Consider the following 23,982-nt stretch of genomic DNA (forward strand, 5'->3'; position numbering starts at 1 on the left):
CGGATTTTTCTGCACGGGTTGTAAGGAAAAAGTCGGAAAATTCGGATTTTCCCGCCTGGGTTGTAGCGGAAATTCGGATTTTTGGGAAAAATTCGGATTTTCCCGCCCACATTAGAACGGAAATTCCAATTTCCCACCCAGCTTAGGGCAGGAATTCCAATTTTCCGACCAGGTTATGACGAAAATTCCGAATTTCCAGCCCAGCTTTTGAGGAAAAATCCGAATTTCCCACCCCAAAAATCCGCGCCGTGCGGGGACAGGGGCAGTGACTTGGACAGATTCTAATATAGAAATATCTATATTTGGGGTTTTCACCTTGTTTTGGGGTGCGGGGAGTTCTCCCTTTGTTGTTGGTATTTTTAAATTTATTATTATTATTATTATTATTATTATTATTATTATTATTATTATTATTATTATTATTATTATTATTATTATTATTATTATTCCCCCCTACCTGTCATAACTCAACCCCTTTTTAAGATTCTCCTTATTCTTTTTAAATTGTTAAAAATTATTATTTATTATTAATAATATTATTTTATTACTCCCCTGTGCGTGTCAAAGTTTGACCCCTCTTTAAATTCTCCCGATTATTATTATTATTAATCATTTTTAATTATCATTTTATTAATCCCCCTGCGCGTGTCAAAGTTTGACCCCTCTTTAAATCATCCCAATTATTATTGTTCATATTTAATTATTTTAATGATTATTTTATTAATCCCCTGTGTGTGCCAAAACTCGACCCCGCTTTAAATTCCCCCAATTATTTTCGTTATTAATAATTAATTATTTTTATTATTATTTAATTAAACCCTCCCCATTTTTAGCTGCATGTCGGAGGTCGCATGAGCCCAGGTGGCAGCACCTGGAGAAACTTTCCAAAAATGGGTTTTTCACCCCTTTTTCGGGGCTTTATTTATTTTTAATTTATTTTCAATATTTATTTTCTATTTATTTTGGGGTGTGGGAAACCCGGGGGGGGTTTAGGGAAAACCTTGGGGGGGTTTGGAGGGCGAAAAACACACCAAAAAAATCAAAATAAATCAAAATATTGTGATTTTTCTCCCCCCCCCCAAAGCCACAGGAACCGCCAAATTCTGGCGAGGGCGGCAAAAAAAAGCTGAAAAATCTCAATTTTGGGGGCGGGGAGGGGAGAGAAATTAAAGAAAAAACAGCCCCGAGGGAGCAAAAAAGGCGAAAACTCAAAATTCAATTTATTTGCCCCAAAAAGCCGCTCCGAGGGGGTTTTGTGGTGGTTTTTTTGTGTGTGTTTTTCAGGCGGAAAAAATGGAAAAATGGAATTATTGAATTTCCCCCCTCCTGCTCGTTGTAAAGCTGCAATAAAAAGGGAATTTTGGTGCGTTCTGTGACGGTCTCGGTGTCAATAAAAGCGCTCGGTGTGAATTTGTTTTATCCCCGTGTCCGGTGGTTTTTTTCTCTTAAAGCCCCAAATCTCCTCCAAAGCCGCCCAAAAAAAAAAGCGATGGAATCAATGAAATTCGTCATAAAATTAATGAATTATGGCAGCGGTCGGGGCGAAGGAATCAGGGCTAAAATAAATAAAGTTTGAGCCGAGTTAAAATGGGAATTTTCAGGGTTTTTTTAAAATCCGGGAATGGATCCCGGAATGGGGTCTGGGAATGGATCCCGGAATGGATCCGGGAATGGGGAACGGATCCGGGAATGGATTCGGGAATGGATCCGGAAACAGATCCCGGAATGGATCCTGGAATGGATCTGGGAATGGATCCGGGAATGGATTCGGGAATGGATCCGGGAATGGGGTCTGGGAATGGATCCGGGAACGGGAACGGATCCGGGAATGGATCCGGGAATGGATCCGGGAATGGGGAACGGGTCCGGGAATGGATCCGGGAATGGATCCGGGAAAGGGATCGGGGAATGGATCCGGGAATGGATTCGGGAATGGATTCGGGAATGGATCCAGGAATGGATCTGGGAAAGGATCCCGGAATGGATCCGGGAATGGATCCGGGAATGGATCCGGGATTGGGGTCTGGGAATGGATCCGGGAACAGATCCCGGAATGGATCCGGGATTGGGGTCTGGGAATGGATCCGGGAACAGATCCCGGAATGGATCCGGGATTGGGGTCTGGGAACGGGAATGGGGAAGGGATCCGGGATGGACTCGGGGATCCAGGCATGGATTTGGGGATCCAGGGATGGATTTGGGGTGGAATTCTGCTCCAGGGCCCCAGAGGTGGCTCAGCCCTGGCCCAGCCAGGCCCTGTCCCCATTCCCCGTCCCCATTCCCAGTATCCCCACCCCATTCCCATTCCCAGTATCCCATTCCCAGTATCCCAATCCCATTCCCATCCCCATTCCCGTCCCCGTTCCCAATGCCAATATCCCCACCCCATTCCCAGTATCCCATTCCCAGTATCCCATTCCCAGTATCCCATTCCCAGTATCCCAATCCCATTCCCATCCCCATTCCCATCCCCGTTCCCACCCCACAGCAGAGCACGTGGAGGTGACACCTCTGCACACCTGAGTGACACAGACACACCTGTGACCTTGGCACACCTGTGGGTGACACACTGTGACACCTGTGAGCCCGTCACACACCTGTGCTGGCACACCTGAGTGACACAGAGACACCTGTGACACCTGTGACACCTGAGTGACACAGAGACACCTGTGACACCTGTGACACCTCTGCACACCTGAGTGACACAGAGCTGTGACACCGTCACACCCAGGTGAGTGTGACACCTGTGACACCTGTGACACCTCTGCACACCTGTGAGTGACACAGAGACACCTGTGACCCCATCACACACAGGTGAGTGTGACACAGAGAACCGTGACACCGTCACACCCAGGTGAGTGTGACACACACACCTGTGACACCTTTGCACACCTGAGTGACACAGAGACACCTGTGACCCTGTCACACACAGGTGAGTGTGACACAGTGACACCTGTGACATCTTTGCACACCTGAGTGACACAGAGACACCTGTGACACCGTCACACACAGGTGAGTGTGACACAGTGTGACACCTGTGACACCTTTGCACACCTGAGTGACACCTCTGCACACCTGTGAGTGTGACACTGAGACACCTGGGCCACCTCTGCACACCTGGGCTGTCACTCACACCCGCCCTGCCAAAGCCAAATAACAATTAATTACGTGTGATAAAGCAATGTTTAATTAAACAAATGAATTATGCGTATTGGATAATATTTAATTAAATAATATATTAAATAAATTCTTAATTAATGTTTAATGAAGATATATCAAATTATATATATATGAAATAATATTTAATAAATAATATTTAATAAATAATGCATTCAATGATATTTTAAATAATATTTAATCAATTGTTATCATATAATATCCATTGAACACTATTTAATTAAATAATATATTAGATAATATTTATTGAGCAATATTTAATAACATATGGTGCAATAAACAATGTTTTACGAATTAATAGGCAATAAATTAATATGAAATCACTTATGGACAATGAATTATAGATAATAAATAATGTTTAATAAAAGGGTATACGAAAAAATAATAGAGAATTATATAATTAAATAATAGATCAGTAAATACTATTAATTAAAGAATATTTATTAAAATTAGGATATTTATTAAAATAAACCGATCTATTGTCAAAGAATCGATAATAAATTAATAGATAATAAAATAATAAAACCGCAATAGAACCTTCCCGACAAAACAAAACAACACCAATTAATTACTGGATAATTAGAAAATACAATTAATTAATGAAATAATGGCAACAAAAGAATAAAAATAATTAAAATTGGGAGCCTGTGCCCCATTCCCGGGATCCTGCGGGATCTCACGCTGCTCATTAGCGCCTCCTTAATTAAGGAATTCATCAATTAATGAATTAATTAACATGGAGCTTCCCGGGGCTGGTTTGGAATTTTGGGGATTTTAAAAAAATTATTATTTGAGGATTTTTTGGGGAGCTTTTATTTTTTATTTTAATTTTTGGGGTTGGGATTTGTGCACGAGAAAATTCTGGATTTGGGATATTTACATTTGTACCTATATTTATATTTAGATTTAGATCTACATTCATATTCATATTCATATTTTATAATTAATATAATTTTATTTTTAATTTTAAACATTTATTTGTTTTGTTTTCACCCATCCATTTATTTCTTGCAGTAACAATGCTGGGAAAGGTGGAAATGTCGAGCTATAAACCACAATACAAGAGACATAAAATATAATATCAAATAAATATTTAATAAAATCTAATAGAAAATATATAATTTACGATATTTAATATAAAATACCCAATTTATAACACATCATATATTATGTATAATATAAAATATATAATTTACAACATACAAGATATATAATTTTTAACATAACGTATATAATAGACTTAAATATATAATCCATAACACAAAATAAATAGAATATAAATATTTAAGATTAAAAATTTAAGGGTTTTTATATAAAACGCAGTAAAACCCACAATGAATCCTAAATAACAAAAATTTCAGCCTAATACATTGAATAATAAACTCAAGAATAAACAGGATATACAGAAATAAATTCATATTAATTGCATTTTATTTTAATTACATTAAATCAAAATACTCCCAGGGCCGGCTGCGAGTCCCACTCCCAAAATTCCCAAGAACACCCGAAAATTCAAAATTATTCTGAAAAAAAACCCCAAAAATTCAATAGTATTTTAAAATAAACCCAAAAATTCAATATTATTCCCCCCTCAAAAAAAAAACCACATTGAGAAATTTAATAAACCAAATAAAAAATCTTCGCCGAGCTTTCAATTCCATGCAAAGACCACAAACAAGCAAACACACACACACAAAAAAGCAAAATAAAACCCAAAAACCCCAAAAAAAGCAAAATACCCCCCCCCCAAAAAAGACCAAAAAAAGGGAACGGCCAAAAACCGGATCCGGCCCTGCTTTGGGGCATTTTGGGGCTTTCTGGGGGTTTTGGGGGTTTGGGGGTTTGGGGGTTTCTTGGGGTTTTGAGTGGGAGTTGAGGCTTTGGGGTTTTTGGGGGTTTTTGGGGTTTTTGGGTTTTTGGGATATTGGGGTTTTTGCGGTTTTTGGGGTTTTTGGGGTTTTTGGGGTTTTTGGGGTTTTTTGGGGTTTTTGGGGTTTTTTCCGGCCGGGGGCTGAGGGGATCGGGGCCCTGCAGGGGGCGGGGCCTGGGGCGATGGGGGCGGTTCCCTGTTCGGGGGGGGCGTGTCCCGCTCGGTGGGCGTGTCCTGTCCATGGGGGGCGTGTCCCTGCGATGGGGGCGTGTCCCTGTCCCGGTCCCTGTCCCTGCCCGTCCGGCCCTGTCCGTCCTTCGGGCCGTGTCCCTCTGTCCGTGTGTCCGTGTGTCCGTGTGTCCTTGTCCCTCCTCCTGTCACCCCCGTCCCCTGTCCCTCTGTCCCTCTGTCCGTCTGTCCCCGTGTCCGTGTCCCCCTGTCCGTGTCCCCCTGTCCGTCTGTCCGTGTCACTCTGTCCGTCTGTCCCTCTGTCCGTGTCCCTTCCCCTGTCCATGTCCCCGTGTCCGTGTCCCCCTGTCCGTCTGTCCGTGTCCCTCCCCCTGTCCCCGTGTCCCTCGGTCCCTCTGTCCGTGTCCGTCTGTCCGCGTTCCGCCCCCCGTATCCCTCTGTCCGTCCGTCTGCCCGTGTCCCTCTGTCCCTCTGTCCGTGTCCCTTCCCCCTGTCCCCGTGTCCGTCTGTCCGTGTCCCCCGGTCCGTCCGTCTGTCCGTGTCCGTCTGTCCGCGTTCCGCCCCCCGTGTCCCTCTGTCCGTATCCCCCTGTCCGTGTCCGTCTGTCCGTGTCCCCCGGTCCGTCCGTCTGTCCGTGTCCGTCTGTCCGTGTCCCTCCCCCTGTTTCTCCCCCCCCCCATTTTCCCGATCCATTCCCGGCCCTGATCAATTCCTCCCTTCCTCCCCTGCCGCATCCTCCTCCTCCTCCTCCCCCTGCTCCTCATCCTCCACCTCGCCCCCCCCTTCCCTTCCCTTCCCCTTTCCACCCCAAAAAACCCCAAACCCCCCCAAAAAAAACCCCAAACCCCCAAAAAAACCCCACCCCCCCAAAATACCCCAAACCCCCCCAAAATACCCCAAACCACCCCCAAAAAAAAACCCAAACCCCCCCAAAATACCCCAAACCCCCCCAAAAAAACCCAAACCCCCCCAAAATACCCCAAAGCGATTCATGGGGAGAAACCCCTTCATCCCACCCTAAAAATGCACCGGGATCGGCTCCCTCCTCATCCTCCCTTTTCCACCCCCCTTTTCCACCTCTAAAAAACCCCAAACCCCGCAAAAATACCCCAAACCCGTTCCTGGGGGTGAAACCTCCTCATCCCACCCTAACAATGCACCGGGATCCGCTCCTTCCTCATCCTCCTCCTCCTCTCACCCCCTTCCTTCCCTTCCCGCCCCCATAAAAAAACCCCAAACCCATCCCTGGGGCTGAACCCCCCCTAAAAATGAACCTGGACCCGCTCCCTCCTCATCCTCACACCCCCGCCCTTTTCCGCCCCCTAAAAAAAACCCCAAACCCCCCCAAAAACCCCAAACCCCCCTAAAAATGCCCCGTGAGCTGCTCCTTCCTCATCCTCTCTCCCCTTACCTGACCCCCCGCCCTTTTCCACCCCAAAAAACCCCAAACCCATCCCTGGGGCTGAGCCCCCCCTTTTTCCCCGCACCCCACAAATCCCGGGGTTTTCTCCCACCCCGGAGGGGGAGCGCGGACCAAGCGCGAATTTTCCCGATTTTTCCTGATTTTTTTTGTTGTTTTTTTTTCCCCCCGGCGCCGCTCTCCGGGCGGGCCCGAAGGGGTTAAGGCAGGAGCGCGCTGTGATTTATGGCCGCGCTTTGGGTTCACGCGGAGTTCAGGGGGATCCGCGGCTGAAGGATGGGATCGGCTCCGGGAGGGGAGGGGGCGAGGCCGCCCCCGCCCCAAAACCCCCGCGGGTCCCCCCAGGGGGGCTCGGGGATTTACGGACACGGGGGGGGGAAAAAAGGGGGAGCTGGGGGGGTCCGCACCCCAAAAATCCGCGGGGTTTGGGGCGGGGTTTGGGATTTGTAGCCCAAAAATCCGCGGGGTTTGGGATTTGTACCCTAAAAATCCGCGGGGTTGGGATATTTACCGCAAAAATCCGCGGGGTTGGGATTTGTGCCCCAAAAATCCGCGGGGTTTGGGATTTGTGCCCCAAAAATCCGAGGAGTTGGGGCGGGGTTTGGGATTTGTGCCCTAAAAATCCGCGGGGCTGGGGCGGGGTTTGGGATTTGTACCCCAAAAATCCCCGGGGTTGGGATTTGTGCCCCAAAAATCCCCGGGGTTTGGGATTTGTACCCCAAAAATTCCGAGGAGTTGGGGCGGGGTTTGGGATTTGTGCCCTAAAAATCCGCGGGATTGGTGGGGTTTTTTTGGGGGGGATTTGTACCCCAAAAATCCGCGGGGTTTGGGGGTGATTTTGGGGATTTGTTCCCCAAAAATCCGCGGGATTGGTGTTTTGTTTTTTTTTTTGGATTTGTACCCCAAAAATCCGCGTGGATTTTTTTGGGGATTTTCATCCCCAGGGAGCAGAAAAAGAGCGGAAAACGGGACAGGCTGCGAACCCCCAAAAATCCGTCGGGTTTGAAGGGAGGATTTTTGGGATTCGCACCCCGAAAATCCGCGGGGATTTTCAGCCCTGGGGAACGGAAAAGGGGGGGGGAGAAAAAGGAGCTGGGGGGGGGGGGTTCCGCACCCCAAATTCCCCTTTTGGGGTCGCACCCGGCCCCGATTTGGGGGCAAAGAGCCCCCGACCCCCCCAAATTCCCGAGGCAAACGCCTCGAACCCCCCAGATTCGCGGCGCGGCTCGGAACGGCTGGAAATGGTTCATGGAAGGCGGCGAGGGCCTCACCTCCCGCAGCAGCGGCCCCATAAATTTCCCAAACGTGACTCGGATCCCAAACGCGGCTCCCTCGCCTGCTGCTCCCGCGCCCAGAGCCACCGCGGCTCTTCATTTTATTTTATTTTTATTTTATTTTATTTTTTAAAGTGTTATTTTCATTATATATTTAATTTTATTCTATTCTATTTTAATGTTTTGTTGTATACTTATTTTACTTTTGTACTTTTTTTTTTGTATTTATTTTATATAAATATAAAATATTTCTATTTTACGCTCCTTTTTGCACTCTTATTTTCTAATTTATTTTATAATTTTAAAAAAACTTATTCCATTATATTTTATATTTTATTATGTTTTATCATATTTTACGATGTTTTATTATATTTTATACGCTTTGTTCCGTATATTTCATTTTATTATTTTATTATTTTATTTTCTTTCCGCCTCTCCCGGCTGCGGGACCCGCCCGCCCTCGAGGAGCCCTTGCGGGAATGTTAATGAGATGGGAATGTTAATGAGGTGGGAATGTTAATGAGATGCAAATTCCACCAGCCCTTAATCGCTCTCTGGGCCGGCGCGCGTGTTTGTGTGTGTGAACGTGCCTAATTAACGCTCCTAATTAACGCTCCTAATTAGCGCAGCGGTGCAGGGCGCGGCTCCGGGCACCCGGCCCCGCGTTCCCATCGGTTCCTACGGGATCCCATAAATTCCCATAAATTCTTAGGGGTTCCTATAGGTTCCCACAGATCCCTGTAAGTTCCCGTTTCCGCAATGCCACACGTGCCCAATTCCCCGCGTTTTATCCCAATTCCATCTCCCTGCGGTTCCACGGGTCCCCAGTTCCCGTAAACTGGGCTTTAATTCAAACCCCAATTAACGCCCCTCACTTCCAGACCTCTGCGGTTCCATGGGTCCCCAGTTCCTCATTTCTGCATTTCCACGGATCCCCAATTCCACAAATCCCGAACCCCACATTCCTGCATTTCCATGGATCCCCAATTCCACAAATCCCGAACCCCACATTCCTGCATTTCCATGGATCCCCAATTTCACAAATCCCGAACCCCAAATTCCTGCATTTCCATGGACGCCCAATCTACATTTCTGCAGTTCCACAGGTCCCCAATTCCATACGTCCCCAATTCCGTATTTCTGCATTTCCACAAATCCCCAATTCCACATTCCCGCAATTCCATAGGTCCCCATTTCCATAGGTCCCCAAATCCCACATTCCTGCATTTCCCTGGATCCCCAAATCGATATTCCTGCAGTTCCATAGGTCCCCATTTCCATAGGTCCCCAAATCGATATTCCTGCGATTCCATGGATCCCCAACCCCTCCGGCCGCTCCCCGCGCTGTCCCCAAATCCCCGGACGCGTCCCCTCTGTCCCCACTCCCAAACCCGACCCGCTCCCCCCTTTTTCCGACACCGCTGGAAATCCGCCCCCAGCGCCTCCCAAAACCCCGAGAATTCCCCCCAAAATCCCGGTTCCGGCGGGGGTGGGCTTGGACCCGGCTCCCGAATGTTCGGGAGAACAGGGACAGACTCGGGATTTGGGATGGGGACAGGAAGGAAAAACGGGAGGCGAGCTCAGGAGACCCCACAATTCCCCAATCCCGCTCCTTTCTGGGGGTTTCACCCCAAATCCGCGCCCTGGGTGAGAAAATCCCGATTTTCCCGATTTGTTTTCCCGATTTCTTCCGGCGTTTAAAACCCCAGAGGGCAGCGAATTCCAGCTCCGCTCCGGGGGCGCTCCCCAAATTCCTGCGGCCATTTCGGGGTCCCCGGGTGCGGAAGGAGAATTTGGCAGCGAAACCCGCGGGATTTGGGTGCTTTAAAAAAAACAAAACAAAACAAAACAAAACAAAACAAAACCAAACAAAAATCTCCAGCGGCTGCCAGGGCTCTGCCGTGACCCCGAAGGCGGCCCCGCCGCGGGTGTTTTTGTTTGCTGAGCAAACAGAGCCGGGAAGCCGCGGAAATAAATCCATGGAAATCCGTGGAAATCCGTGGAAATCCCCGCGATTCTCGGGGCCATTCACACCTCCTTATTTGGGTCAAAACCGGGCAAAATAACAGGAGGAAAAAACCCTAATAATAATAATAATAATAATAAATAAAATAAAATAACAATAAAAGAATAAATAAAGAAATCAAACCGGCCGAGAGGGCTGGGAGCAGACGGACTCTGCGGGAATAACGCGGGGTGGGGTTTTTTGGTTGGTTTTTTTTGTTTTGTTTTTTGGGGTTTTTTTGGTGGTTTTTTTGTTGTTTTTCGGGAGGATTTGGGGCGAACAGAGGCGCCTTGTTCGGCTCACCCCGCGCTCACCCCCATTCATCACCCCCGACACTCGCGGGGCCTCTCGTCCTTTTGATCCCCGGCCCCCGCGGTGACACCGCCGCTGTCCCCTCCCCGCCGGGGGCTCCCAAACACCCGAAACGTCCCCAAAACGCCGGAACCTCCCGATTTCCAGCGCTCATTCCGTGCCCGGAGCCGCTGCTCCCGGCACAGCCCGGCCCGGGGTTCCGAGGGAGGAGAACGAGCACGGAACGAGGAAAAACGAGGCGGAAAAAAGCGCTCAGTTCTCCTCCCTCTGCGGCTTTCTCGCCTTTTCCCCGAGGAGCTTCCGCACGGGCGGATGCGGGGGCTGCGGTTTTGGGGATTTTGATCCGAAATTTTCGGCACCACCGGGAGGATTTGCAGCACCCGAAACCCGCGCGGGGGCGGCGGCGGATCCCGGGAATTCTGGCACGGGCCCGCCTGGCCCTGGCACGGCGGGGGTTAAACCAGCCCGGGGGGCACCCCCGGACCGGGATTTGCACCCCCGGATCCTCCTCCGGGGCGCTCAGGTGTGCAGAGCCCCGGGAAGGTGTCCGGGCTGGAAATCCCATTTTCCTGCGTTCCTAGTTCCGTAAATCCCCATTTCCCCAAATCCCCATTTTCCTGCGTTCCTAGTTCCGTAAATCCCCATTTCCCCAAATTCCCATTTCCCTGCGTTCCTAGTTCCGTAGATCCCCATTTCCCCAAATCCCCATTTCCCTGCGTTTCCGGGTCTCCAAATCCCCAATTCCCGGTGTTCCCCCGTTTCACACAATTCCCGTTCCCGTGTCCCGCTGGGAAGGTGCCGCACGCCGGGACACGGGGACACGGCCAGGACGGGGACAGGAGGACACAGGGACAGGGGGACACGGGACCCGCGCGTCCCCGCGGCTCCGGCACCGCCGCGCCCTTGGAGCGCTCTCCAAATCGCTGCAAACCTCCCCAAAACCCGCGGGGGAGCCGCGCCGGGACCCCCGCGTCCCTTCCCAGCCCATCCCCGGAACCGGGGGGCGACCCCCGAACCCCCCCCCCGATCGATGCCACCGCCACCCTCCCGCCCCTCGGCCCCAGCGGGGTTTGGGGGTTTTTGGGGCATTTTCCGCGATCCCCGCCGGTGTTTGCCGCGGTTCCTCATTGGCATTCCGGGCCCGGCCTGACCTCTCCTTGCACCCGCAGCCGGGGCGGGGCCGGCGCGGCGGCTGCGCCCGGGAGCGCCCGGCGCGCTCTAATTCGGCGATTACTGTCACAGGGCCATTTGTCACCGTGCCACCGCCCCGGGGACGCTCGGCGGACGTCAGGGCCCCCCCTGCCCGCCGCTGCTTTCATCTCTGCGCATCCAATTCGAGAGCGCGGGGGAAGGGGCGAGCGGGGCGAGGCTCCAGCGCCACAAACCCGCAATTTAACAAACCCCCCTTTCCGCAAATCCGCAATTTCCCAAAGCCCCGTTTCCACAAATCCCCGTTTCCCGGTGTTTCCATTTACATGAATCCCCATTTCCAAAAATCCCCATTTTCCGGTATTTCCAGTGCCACAAATCCCCATTTCCCGGCGTTTTCATTTCCCAGTGTTCCCAGGTCCTCAAATCCCCGTTTTCCTGCATTTCCAGTCCCATAAATCCCCATTTCCCCGTGTTTCCAATCCCATACGTCCCCATTGCCCCGTGATTCCATTTCCATAAATCCCCATTTCCCGGTTTTTCTAGTGCCATACGCCCCCCTTTTCCTGCATTCCCTGTTCCATAAATCCCCATTTTCACAAATCCCCATTTCCCGGATTTTCTAGTGCCCCAAATCCCCATTTCCCGGTTTTTCTAGTGCCCCAAATCCCCATTTCCCTGCATTTCCAGTTGCCCTAAACCACCCCTAAAATCCCCGGGATGAGGACGGACAGACGGACAGAGGGAGGGAGCGCCCTTGGAGCAGAGGAGAGCGCTCCCCACCCCCAATTAATCCCCGAATCAATTAAACACCGGCCAGGGCTGCGCTGCCTTCATTAACGCTCCCGCTGTTAATTAGCAACAGGCGGGAGCCGCCCTCCCCCCCCCTTTCCTCATTAATTAATTGCTGTCAGTAATTAATAGATCGGGGTGGGGGAGGGGAGGCGGTGACCCCGCTGTGACCCCGGGTGGGGGAGGGGCTGTCCCCAAAAAAAGGGAGGGAGGTTTTGGGGCGAAAACCTGGGAGAATCGGGTGTGGGGAAATTTATGGGGTGTGGGAAAATCTGGGATATTGAGACGGGAAAATGTGGGATGCTGATACGGGAAAATCTGGAATTGTCTGGGATGCGGATGTAGGAAAATTTGGAATTCCAATGTCGGAAAATCTGGGATGTTCTGGGATGCAGATGCAGGAAAATCTGGGATGCTGATATGGGAAAATCTGGGTTTCTCCGGGATGCAGATACAGGAAAATCTCCGGGATGCCGATGAAGGAACAGCCGGGCTTGCCGGGGCTGCTCCGCTCCCTTCCCGAGGCTTTCCCGGCTGGGAAATCTCGGCCGCTCCTCATCCTCCCTTGTCCGGGCTCCCTCTGGAGTCGGCCGAGAGAATCGGCACAAACCCGGCAATTCCGGGAAAAACCCCAAAATGACAAATCCTAAACGGGCCCGGCTGCCCCAAAGCCAGGCAGGGAATGAGGGGCGATCCGGGGACCCCCGGGAGGGGAATCCCGGGTTAAAATAAAAGGGGATAATTGGGGAGGGGTCCCGGCGGGGCGGGGGCAGAGGCACCGCATCCATCCCGCGCCAGGGATGCTCCGGGCGGGCACGGCCATCGCTGTCAGATCATGGCATCAATCAATGTCAGATCATGGCATCAATCAATGTCAGGTTATGGCATCAATCGCTGTCAGATCATGGCATCAATCAATGTCAGATCATGGCATCAATCACTGTCAGATCATGGTAAAATCACTGTCAGGTTATGGCATTAATCACTGTCAGATCATGGCATCAATCACTGTCAGATCATGGCAAAATCACTGTCAGGTTATGGCATCAATCAATGTCAGATCATGGCATCAATCAATGTCAGATCATGGCAAAATCACTGTCAGATCATGGCAAAATCACTGTCAGGTTATGGCATTAATCACTGTCAGATCATGGCATCAATCAATGTCAGATCATGGTAAAATCACTGTCAGGTTATGGCAAAATCACTGTCAGATCATGGCATCAATCAATGTCAGATCATGGCAAAATCACTGTCAGATCATGGCATCAATCAATGTCAGATCATGGCAAAATCACTGTCAGGTTATGGCATCAATCAATGTCAGATGATGGCATCAATCAATGTCAGATCATGGCAAAATCACTGTCAGATCATGGCATCAATCACTGTCAGATCATGGCAAAATCACTGTCAGGTTATGGCAAAATCACTGTCAGGTTATGGCATCAATCACTGTCAGATCATGGCAAAATCACTGTCAGATCATGGCATCAATCAATGTCAGATCATGGCATCAATCAATGTCAGGTTATGGCATCAATCACTGTCAGATCATGGCATCAATCAGTGTCAGGTTATGGCATCAATCAGTGTCAGATTATGGCAAAATCACTGTCAGATTATGGCACTGATCGCTGTCAGATCATGGCACTGATCGCTGTCAGATCATGGCATCAATCAATGTCAGATCATAGCAAAATCACTGTCAGGTTATGGCATCAATCAATGTCAGATGATGGCATCAATCAATGTCAGATCATGGCATCAATCAATGTCAGATCATAGCAAAATCACTGTCAGGTTATGGCATCAATCAATGTCAGATGATGGCATCAATCAATGTCAGATCATGGCATCAATCACTGTCAGATCATGGCAAAATCACTGTCAGGTTATGGCATCAATCAATGTCAGATCATGGCAAAATCACTGTCAGATCATGGCATCAATCAATGTCAGATCATGGCAAAATCACTGTCAGGTTATGGCATCAATCAATGTCAGATCATGGCAAAATCACTGTCAGGTTATGGCATCAATCAATGTCAGATGATGGCATCAATCAATGTCAGATGATGGCATCAATCAATGTCAGATCATGGCATCAATCAGTGTCAGATTATGGCAAAATCACTGTCAGATTATGGCACTGATCGCTGTCAGATTATGGCACCATCGATCGATGGGGATTTTAACGCGCCCCAGTCCTTGGCAATTGGTGACAATAAAATCTGTGACAAATCTGCGGAGCCCGCGCCCGGAAAGACAGGGGGGAAAAAACGGGGGAAAAGGGGAAAATCTGGGCTTTTAGAAAAATAAAATAGAGGGGGGAGGGAGGGAGGAAGGAAGGTCGGTTCCTTGGCTCCCGCCTGCCCCCAATGACCCTTTCCTTGCTTTTTTACCAATTCTCGCCTTTATTAATTCCAGAATTGCACAGAAAACGCCGCGAGGCAGCGACCCACGAACCCTCCCCCCCTTTTTCCTAAAGGGAAACTGAGGCAGGGACCCATCATCCTCCTTCCTCCCAGTCCCAAACTGGGGACGGGACCCCCTAATCCCCTTTTTCCCAGTTTCCAACTGGTCAAACTGGGGCAGGGACCTCCCCATCCTTCTTCCCCCCAGTCCCCAACGGGTCCAGCCCCCCTCCATCCTCCTTTCCCCCAGCTCCCTCCTGGTCCCTTTCCCGATGCCCCCCGGTCCGAGCCACCCCGAGTTTCCCGGGTTCATGCCCGGGGTTTTTGGCTGTGGGAGATATCGCGATGTTTCGCTCAAGGTATCGCGATGTTTCACGCAAGATATCGCGATGTTTCGCTCAAGATATCGCGATGTTTCGCTCAGGCGGAACCCCTGCCCTTTTACCGTTTCCCCCCGTTATAAATGACCCCTTTCGCCCCTTAATTATCGCCATTTCACCGTGCCCCGCATCGGTGACTGCGTGTGCTTGGCCCGTGTGGCACGGGCGCTGCTACCGAGCCGTGCTCGACCCGGGACGCCGCGGACCAAGCGGCGGCACAAGCGGTGCCGAAACCCGGGAACGAACCGGGGACGTTTCCGCTCCCGCCCCGAGGCGCCGTCACCGCCAGGGGCCGCCGGGCCGGGACCGGGAGCGGCGTGAGGGAACGGCGCCGCCTGAGCGGAGATGCCTCTGTCCAAGCGGGAGCTGGACGAGCTGAAGCCGTGGATGGAGAAGATGGGGAAACGCGTGCTCGGCTTCTCGGAGCCCACCGCGGTCACTGCGGCCCTCAGCTGCGTGGGCATGGAGCAGGAAAAAGGAGCTGAGCACCTCAAACCCTTCCTGGATGATCCCACCCTGAGATTTGTGGACAAGCTCTTGGAGGCAGTGGAGGAAGGACGGAGCTCCCGGCGCGCCAAATCCAACAGTGACCGTAACCGCAAACAGGAGCTAAAGGATGTGTTGGGTGATGGCTCTGAGGTGTCCAGGGAACCTCTGGTGCCAAGAAACGGCGCATCCCACGGTTCGAGGAGGTTGAGGATGAGCCTAAAGTCATTCCAGGCCCACCATCGGAGAGCCTAGGGATGCTGACCGAGCTCCAGATCAAACAGATGATGGAGGCAGCCACACGACAGATTGAGGAGAGGAAAAAACAGCTGAGTTTCATCAGTCCTCCAACACCACAGCCCAAAATTTCTTCTTCATCCCAGTCCGAGCGGCTCCCCATCGGCAGCACCATCCAGGCCTCTCAGGCAGCCACGTTCATGAACGGTGCCATTGAGAAGGCCAGGAAGGCTGCAGAGCTGCAGGCCAGGATCCAGGCTCAGCTGAAGCCAGGGCTCATTGGCAGTGCCAGCACGGTGGGACCGGCCAACCTGCACGCCCTGGGCATCGTGGCCCCGAAAGCGGAGCTGAAGGATCGGACCAAGCCAGCACCGCTGATCCTGGATGAGCAGGGCCGGACCGTGGATGCCGGCGGGAAGGAGATCGAGCTCACCCACCGCATGCCCACCCTGAAGGCCAACATCAGGGCAGTGAAGAGGGAACAGTTCAAGCAGCAGCTGAAGGAAAAGCCCTCAGAAGATGTGGAATCAAACACGTACTTTGACCCCCGGGTCTCCATAACCCCGGCCCAGCAGCAGAAACACAGCTTTAATTTCCATGAAAAAGGCAAATTTGAGAGAATTGCCCAAAGGCTGAGAACAAAGGCTCAGCTAGAAAAGCTGCAGGCAGAGATCTCCCAGGCTGCCAGGAAAACTGGGATTCACACTTCCACCAAGTTGGCTCTGATCACCCCAAAGAAGGAGCTGAAGGACGGGGAGATCCCAGAGACCGAGTGGTGGGACTCCTACATCGTCCCCAATGGCCTGGGTTTAAAAGGTGGCACGGCCTCAAAGAAAGACGAATATTTGGGGTCACCAGCCTGGTGGAGCACCCAGCCCAGCTCAGCCCCCCGGTGGACAGCAACACGCCCGTGACCCTGGGCGTGTATTTAAAAAAGAAAGAGCAGAAGAAATTACGGCGCCAGACACGGCGAGAAGCCCAGAAGGAGCTGCAGGAGAAGGTCAGGCTGGGCCTGGTGCCACCACCAGAGCCCAGAGCGAGGATTTCCAACCTGGCGCGGGTGCTGGGTGCAGAAGCTGTGCAGGAGCCAACAAAGGTGGAAGCTCGCGTCCGAGCACAGGTGGCCAAGAGGCAGAAGGCTCACGAGGAGGCAAACGCAGCGCGGAAGCTCACGGCAGAGCAGCGGAAAGCCAAGAAGGTGAAAAAGCTGAAGGAAGACGTTTCCCAGGGAGTTCACATAGCTGTGTACAGGGTTCGAAACTTGAGCAGTCCAGCAAAAAGATTCAAAATCGAGGCAAATGCTGGGCAGCTGCACCTCACAGGAGCGGTGGTCCTGCACAAAGACCTCAATGTGGTGGTGCTAGAAGGAGGCCCGAAAGCGCAGAAGAAATTCAAACGCCTTATGCTGCATCAAATAAAGTGGGACGAGCGGACGTCAAGCACAAAGGGAGAGGACGACGACGGGTCTGGTCAGTCCGTTAAGAAAACAAAGAAATGCTCTCTGGTTTGGGAGGGCACGGCGAAGGATCGCAGCTTCGGCCAGGTGAAGTTGAAGCAGTGCCCCACGGAGAAGGTGGCGCGGGAGCACCTGAGGCAGCGCAGAGCCGAGCCCTACGGGGACCTGGCGCTCGGCGAGGCCGCGCTGGAGCCCACCCAGGGGCTGAGCCGGCCGTGGCTGCCCCTGTCCCACAGCCCCTGAGCCACGCTGCTCCCATCGCCCTCCTCAGCACCCCTATTAAAGACATAGCTTGTAAAACAAAACAAAAAACTCCCAACAAAACAAAAAAACCCACCCAAAAACAAAACAAAAAAACCCCCAGAGATAGTTAACTTTTCATTTGTTAAACACCTACACTTACAAGTTTGTTACGGTTGTGTTACATTGTTCACGTTCAGTACATTTTGCCAGTTACACGCGTTTCCCACTCGCCAGTTTCGACCTCAGCATTTTCCAAGTTTTTAGCGGGTCATAAAATGCGGGGGGAATGTGGGAAGATATCGCGAGGTTTGGCTCAAGATATCGCGATGTTACGCTCAAGGTATCGCGAGGTTTGGCTCAAGATATCGCGATGTTTCGCTCAAGATATCGCGAGGTTTCGCTCAGGTGGAACCCCTGCCCTTTTACCGTTTCCCCCCGTTATAAATGACCCCGTTCGCGCGTTAATTATCGCCATTTCACCGTGCCCCGCATCGGCGAGTGCGTGTGCTTGCTCCGTGTGGCACGGGCGCTGCCACCGAACAGTCCCCGTGCAGCGCCCGCGGTCACCAGCAGGGGGCACCGGCGGGACAGTGGGCAGGGGACACTGGGCTGGTGACACCGGGTCAGACTGGGGACACCGCGCCATATGGGTGACACCAGGCCATGCTGGGGTCCCCAGGCCATGTTGGTGACACTGGAGGACACTGAGGGGACACTTGGCCATGCTGGTGACACTGGGCCATGTTGGGGACACCAGGCCACGCTGGTGACACTGTGGTGGTGACACCAGGCCATGCTGGTGACACTGTACTGGTGACACCAGGCCGTGTTGGGGCCAGCGGTGTCCCCAGCCCCACAGGTGGCAGCTCTGAAAAGTGACCGTTGTTTATTGGAAGCAAATCCGGGGGGTTGGGGACAACACGGGGGTGGGGATCAGAGGGGACAGGGGGGACACGGGGACACCCCGGGGGGGCCCCGGCTAAAAACACCGACTTTAAAAAACACCAAAATCGGGGCCACCCCCCAACCCTGCCCCGGGGGTGGGGACAGGCTGGGGACACCCCCAGGGCAGGGAAGGGTCACCCTGTCCCCAGGGGGACCCGGGAGGGGACAGGGGACAGTCCGGGGTGTCTGTACAGATTGGGGAGGGGGCTTAGCTGCGGGGGGGGTCCCGCTCCTTGGGCTCGCTGTCCTCGGGGTACGCGTGCCACGTCAGCCGCTCCTCGTAGAACGCGATGACAATCTGGGGACACTTGAGGTTGGCCTCCTTGGCCAGCACCCCGATCCATTAATTACTGACAGCAATTAATTAATGAGGAAAGGGGGGGGAGGGCGGCTCCCGCCTGTTGCTAATTAACAGCGGGAGCGTTAATGAAGGCAGCGCAGCCCTGGCCGGTGTTTAATTGATTCGGGGATTAATTGGGGGTGGGGAGCGCTCTCCTCTGCTCCAAGGGCGCTCCCTCCCTCTGTCCGTCTGTCCGTCCTCATCCCGGGGATTTTTGGGGTGGTTTAGGGCAACTGGAAATGCAGCGAAATGGGGATTTGGGGCACTAGAAAAACTGGGAAATGGGGATTTGGGGAAATGGGGATTTATGGAAATGGAAACGCGGGGCAATGGGGACGTATGGAACTGGAAACACTGGGAAAATGGGGATTTATGGGACTGGAAATGCAGGAAAATGGGAATTAGTGGAATTGGGAACACTGGGAAATTTGGATTTGGGGAGATGAAGTCGCAGGAAAATGGGGATTTGTGGAACTGGAAATACCAGGAAATGGGGATTTGTGGAAATGGGGAAATAGGAATATGGGGATTTGTGGAAATGGGGATCTGAGGAACTGGAACCACCGGGAAATGAGGATTTGGGAAAATGGGGATTTGTGGAACTGGAAACACCGGGAAACGGGGATTTGGGAAAATGGGGATTTGCGGAAACGGGGATTTTTGGAAATGGGGATTCGAGGAACTGGAAACACCGGGAAACGGGGATTTGTGGAAACGGGGCTTTGGGAAATTGCGGATTTGCGGAAAGGGGGGTTTGTTAAATTGCGGGTTTGTGGCGCTGGAGCCTCGCCCCGCTCGCCCCTTCCCCCGCGCTCTCGAATTGGATGCGCAGAGATGAAAGCAGCGGCGGGCAGGGGGGGCCCTGACGTCCGCCGAGCGTCCCCGGGGCGGTGGCACGGTGACAAATGGCCCTGTGACAGTAATCGCCGAATTAGAGCGCGCCGGGCGCTCCCGGGCGCAGCCGCCGCGCCGGCCCCGCCCCGGCTGCGGGTGCAAGGAGAGGTCAGGCCGGGCCCGGAATGCCAATGAGGAACCGCGGCGAACACCGGCGGGGATCGCGGAAAATGCCCCAAAAACCCCCAAACCCCGCTGGGGCCGAGGGGCGGGAGGGTGGCGGTGGCATCGATCGGGGGGGGGGGTTCGGGGGTCGCCCCCCGGTTCCGGGGATGGGCTGGGAAGGGACGCGGGGGTGGGGGAGGGGCGGCGGTGACCCCGCTGTGACCCCGGGTGGGGGAGGGGGAGTCCCAAAAAAAAGGGGGGGGGAGGTTTTGGGGTGAAAACATGGGAGAATCGGGTGTGGGGAAATTTACGGGGTGTGGGAAAATGTGGGATGCTGATACGGGAAAATCTGGAATTGTCTGGGATGCGGATGTAGGAAAATTTGGAATTCCAATGTCGGAAAATCTGGGATGTTCTGGGATGCAGATGCAGGAAAATCTGGGATGCTGATATGGGAAAATCTGGGTTTCTCCGGGATGCAGATACAGGAAAATCTCCGGGATGCCGATGAAGGAACAGCCGGGCTTGCCGGGGCTGCTCCGCTCCCTTCCCGAGGCTTTCCCGGCTGGGAAATCTCGGCCGCTCCTCATCCTCCCTTGTCCGGGCTCCCTCTGGAGTCGGCCGAGAGAATCGGCACAAACCCGGCAATTCCGGGAAAAAAACCCCGATCGATGGGGATTTAAACGCGCCCCGGTTCTGGGCAATTGGTGACAATAAAATCTGTGACAAATCCGCGGAGCCCGCGCCCGGAGAGACGGGGGGGAAAAAGCGGGGGAAAAGGGGAAAATCTGGGTTTTTACAAAAACAAAATAGAGGGGGGAGGGAGGGAGGAAGGAAGGTCGGTTCCTTGGCTCCCGCCTGCCCCCAATGACCCTTTCCCTGCTTTTTTACCAATTCTCGCCTTTATTAATTCCAGAATTGCACAGAAAACGCCGCGAGGCAGCGACCCACGAACCCTCCCCCCCTTTTTCCTAAAGGGAAACTGAGGCAGGGCCCATCCCCCGCCCCTAAAGGCTCCCTAAGCACCGCCCCCGAGTGGGGAAACTGAGGCAGGGCCCGTGCCCCGCCCCTAAAGGAGCCCCAAACCCCCTCCCGAGCGGGGAAACTGAGGCAGGGGTTCACCCTCTGCCCTGGAGTGTTGCCCTAAATCCTGTTCTGAGCGGGGAAACTGAGGCAGGGCCCCATCAATCCCCTTCTCCCCAGTCCCAAACTGGTCAAACTGGGGCAGGGACCACCCATCCTCCTTCCTCCCAATCCCCAACTTGTCCAAGTGGTCCAGGGACCCCCCAGCTCCATCTCCCCCAGCTCCCAGCTGGTCAAACTGGTCCAGGGACCCCACAGCCCCGTTTTCCCCAGTCCCAAACTGGTCCAGGGACCCCCCAGCCCCGTCTTCCCCAGTCCCAAACTGGAGCACGGACCCCCCGGCCCCGTTTTCCCCAGTCCCAAACTGGTCACACCGGAGCAGGGACCCCCCGGCCCCGTTTTCCCCAGTCCCAAATTGGTCACACTGGTCCAGGGACCCCCCGGCCCCGTTTTCCCCAGTCCCAAACTGGTCACACTGGGTCAGGGACCCCCCGGCCCCGTTTTCCCCAGTCCCAAACTGGTCACACTGGAGCAGGGACCCCCCAGCCCCGTTTTCCCCAGTCCCAAACTGGTCACACTGGAGCACGGACCCCCCGGCCCCGTTTTCCCCCGCTCCCCCCTGCTCCCGCACGCCCATGAGCCGCAGCACCCCCAGCTCCCGCAGCCGCTCCCGGGCCTCGCCCTCCCAGCCGCGGTTGGCGCGGGGGTTGCGGGGGGACGGGTGCGGGATCCAGGCCACGGGCACGGCCATGCCCGCGTCCCGCAGCGCCCGGCGCGCCCGCAGCTCGGCCACGCGGCCCAGCGCCACCACGAGCCGCACGCCCAGCGCCCGCACGGCGGCGGCCAGCGCGGCCCCGCACGGGCCCAGCAGCCGCTCCCGCTCCGCCGCCCGCAGCTCCGGCGGGGCCACGTTGCGGCCCGAGGCGGCCAGGAAGAGCAGCGGGCAGAGGTTGTGCACGAAGCAGTGGCGGAAGAAGGCGCGGGGGTCGGGGCAGAGGCTGCGGATGAGCCCCCAGAAGCGGGCGCCGCTGACCTCGGCCCGCGGGCAGCGCAGCCCCAGCACCGGGCGCTTGGGGTGCTCGCAGGGCGGGCGCCGCACCGCGCCCGACACCCGCAGCCACTCCCGCACGTGCCACGCCTCGCCGAACGGCACCTGAGGGGCGGGGAGGGGGCGTCAGGGGCGGGACACGGCGGGGACACGGCGGGGACACGGCGGGGACAGCCCCGGCCCGCACAGAGTCAGCCCCGCGCCGCGCGGTCGGTGCTGGGATGGAGCGGGAGCGCCCCGTGCCTCAGTTTCCCTTCCATTGAATGGATTGGGACCCCCCCGTGCCTCAGTTTCCCTTCCATGGGATGGATTGGGACCCCCCCGTGCCTCAGTTTCCTTCCATGGGATGCACTGGGACCCCCCCCCCGTGCCTCAGTTTCCCTCCCCTTGGACCCCATGCGATGGAGTGGGACCTTCTGGGGACCCCCCCCCCCCCCCGCCTCAGTTTCCCTGCTCTGCTGCCCCGTGAGATGGACTGAACCCCCTGGGGACCCCCCCCAAACCCTCCTGTGCCTCAGTTTCCCTCCTCTAGAGACCCCCTGATCCCCCCGAGCCTCATTTCCTCCCCTTTGGGCCCTCGCCGGTTGCACCGAGCCCCCCCCAGCCCCTCTCCCAGTGCCCCCATTCCCCCCCCTGCCCCTCCCGGGTTTGGGTTATTGGATTTAGGGTTTTTGGGGCACCCAGGCAGTTTTGGGGTGCTCACCCCGGTCTGCGCCATGCCGAAGGGCCCGGGGTTCATGCCCAGGAACAGCACGGCTTTGGGGGAGCGCAGGAAGCGGCGCACGAAGCTCCGGTGCGGCTCCCACGCGTACTCGAGCGGCGCGTACACCACGGACACGGGCGGGCCCGGCGGCGGCAGCGCCCGGAGCCGCTCGGACAGAGCGCGCTGCAGCGCCAGGAACCGGCCCGCCACGCCCTCGGCCTCAGCATCCTCATCCTCAGCATCCTCAGCATCTTCATCGGCTTCAGCATCATCACTATTGGCTTCCTCAGCCTTCGCTCCTTCCTCAGCCGCACCCCCGGCTCCCTCCTCCTCCTCCTCCTCCTCCTCCTCCCGCTCCATCCCCCATCGCCTGCGGGGACACGGGAGGTGACAGAGGGGACCTGGGGGGGACAGAGCGGACAGGGGAGCCTTGGGGGGGACACAGGGGGCGAGAGAGGGGACCGGGGAGCCCTGGAGGGGACAAGGGACCCCCGGGGGTGGGACAGAGGTGACCCAGACCCCTGGGCGGGGTGACAGAGTGGACAGAGAAGCCCCGGGAGGTGACAGCGGAGCCCTGGGGGGGTGACACAGGTGACAGCGGAGCCCCCCCGGGGGGGGCGGGGCACGCTGGCGGTGTCCCCGTGCCCGACCCTGCCCCCCCCCCCCCCGCCCGAGGGTCCCTCACAGCCCCGCTCCCCCCGTGACGTCACACGCTCTCCCCGGTGACGTCGCTGCCGCCGCCGCGAGCCCACCTTGAGCACGCGCCGCGTCCGCCGCACGCCGGGCCCCGCCCCTTGCCCCGATAGGCCCCGCCCCTTGCCCTTCCCGGCGTGCCCCGCGCGCGGAGGGAGGGGGCGTGGCCCGGTCCTTTGTCTACGCGCGGAGTTTTCCATCGTGCCTTGCGGCGGGAAAACATCCCCCAAATCGCCCCCAAAATCCCACCCGAACCTCCCCCAAAACCCCCTAAATCCCCCCAGGGCCCCCAAAATCCCCCTCAGACCCCCCCGGCGTCCCGAACGCGCGTGGGAGAAGCGGGGGCGCTCACAGCAGGGGGCGGAGTCTGCACAGGCCACGCCCCTTCCCACGGTGAGGGGGCGGGGCACGCGGAGCTGCGGCGGCTCGAGCGCGCCCCCTAGCGGGAACGGGAGGGAGCGCCCCCAACCTCCCCCGGTGTCACCGGAGCGCCCCCAACCTCCCCCGGTGTCACCAGAGTGTCCCCAAACCCTCCTCGGTGTCACCGGAGTGTCCCCAAACACCCCTTGGTGTCACCGGAGTGTCCCCAACCTCCCCTCTATTGTCACCCAAGTGTCCCCAAACCCTCCCTGTGTCACTGCGGTGTCCCCAAACAGCCCCTGCCCCATCCCCAGGGGTCCCCTTTGTCCCCTCCGGACCCCCCAGTGCCACCCCCGCTGTCCCCGGGTCCCCTTTGTCCCCGCGCTGTCCCCGTGCAGCGC

At 54.9% G+C, this 23,982-nt stretch overlaps 1 protein-coding gene, 1 long non-coding RNA gene and 1 pseudogene across 5 annotated transcripts; 2 read left to right on the forward strand and 1 right to left on the reverse strand.

Annotated features, from left to right (window-relative positions):
* The first annotated feature begins 15,300 nt into the window (after positions 1-15,300).
* LOC136568033 (U4/U6 small nuclear ribonucleoprotein Prp3 pseudogene) lies at positions 15,301-17,793 on the forward strand (annotated as a pseudogene).
* A 1,684-nt stretch (positions 17,794-19,477) lies between these two features.
* Positions 19,478-20,427, forward strand: LOC136568034 (uncharacterized). The gene is made up of 2 exons (XR_010785174.1): positions 19,478-19,697; positions 20,177-20,427. It is a non-coding gene; the product is annotated as an uncharacterized lncRNA (long non-coding RNA).
* A 161-nt stretch (positions 20,428-20,588) lies between these two features.
* Positions 20,589-23,583, reverse strand: SMUG1 (single-strand-selective monofunctional uracil-DNA glycosylase 1). Of its 4 annotated transcripts, none has more exons than XM_066567696.1 (3): positions 23,574-23,583; positions 22,529-22,898; positions 20,589-21,930 (listed from the first exon to the last, which is right to left on the reverse strand). In XM_066567696.1, exons 2-3 carry the CDS (start codon positions 22,886-22,888, stop codon positions 20,764-20,766), a joined length of 1,527 nt encoding a protein of 508 aa, XP_066423793.1. In that variant the 5' UTR covers positions 22,889-22,898; positions 23,574-23,583; the 3' UTR covers positions 20,589-20,763. The 4 variants fall into 4 exon arrangements, with proteins under 4 accessions (XP_066423793.1, XP_066423792.1, XP_066423791.1 ...); XM_066567695.1 differs by lacking the exon at positions 23,574-23,583 and adding an exon at positions 23,281-23,314; XM_066567694.1 differs by lacking the exon at positions 23,574-23,583 and adding an exon at positions 23,281-23,314 and having other exon boundaries at positions 22,529-22,929.
* Between the last annotated feature and the right edge of the window lie 399 nt (positions 23,584-23,982).

Source organism: Molothrus aeneus, chromosome 30, assembly GCF_037042795.1.
Source record: "Molothrus aeneus isolate 106 chromosome 30, BPBGC_Maene_1.0, whole genome shotgun sequence".
In the NCBI taxonomy this organism is placed as follows: Eukaryota; Metazoa; Chordata; class Aves; order Passeriformes; family Icteridae; genus Molothrus; species Molothrus aeneus.

What these genes read in the sequence shown, in the direction of transcription:
- SMUG1 (XM_066567696.1), bottom strand. Translation starts at nt 22,888, where the DNA reads ATGGAGCGGGAGGAGGAGGAGGAGGAGGAGGAGGAGGGAGCCGGGGGT. An exon ending in TCGGCATGGCGCAGACCGGG is followed by an intron (nt 21,931 to 22,528) that starts GTGAGCACCCCA and finishes CCCGCCCCTCAG; the next exon opens with GTGCCGTTCGGCGAGGCGTG.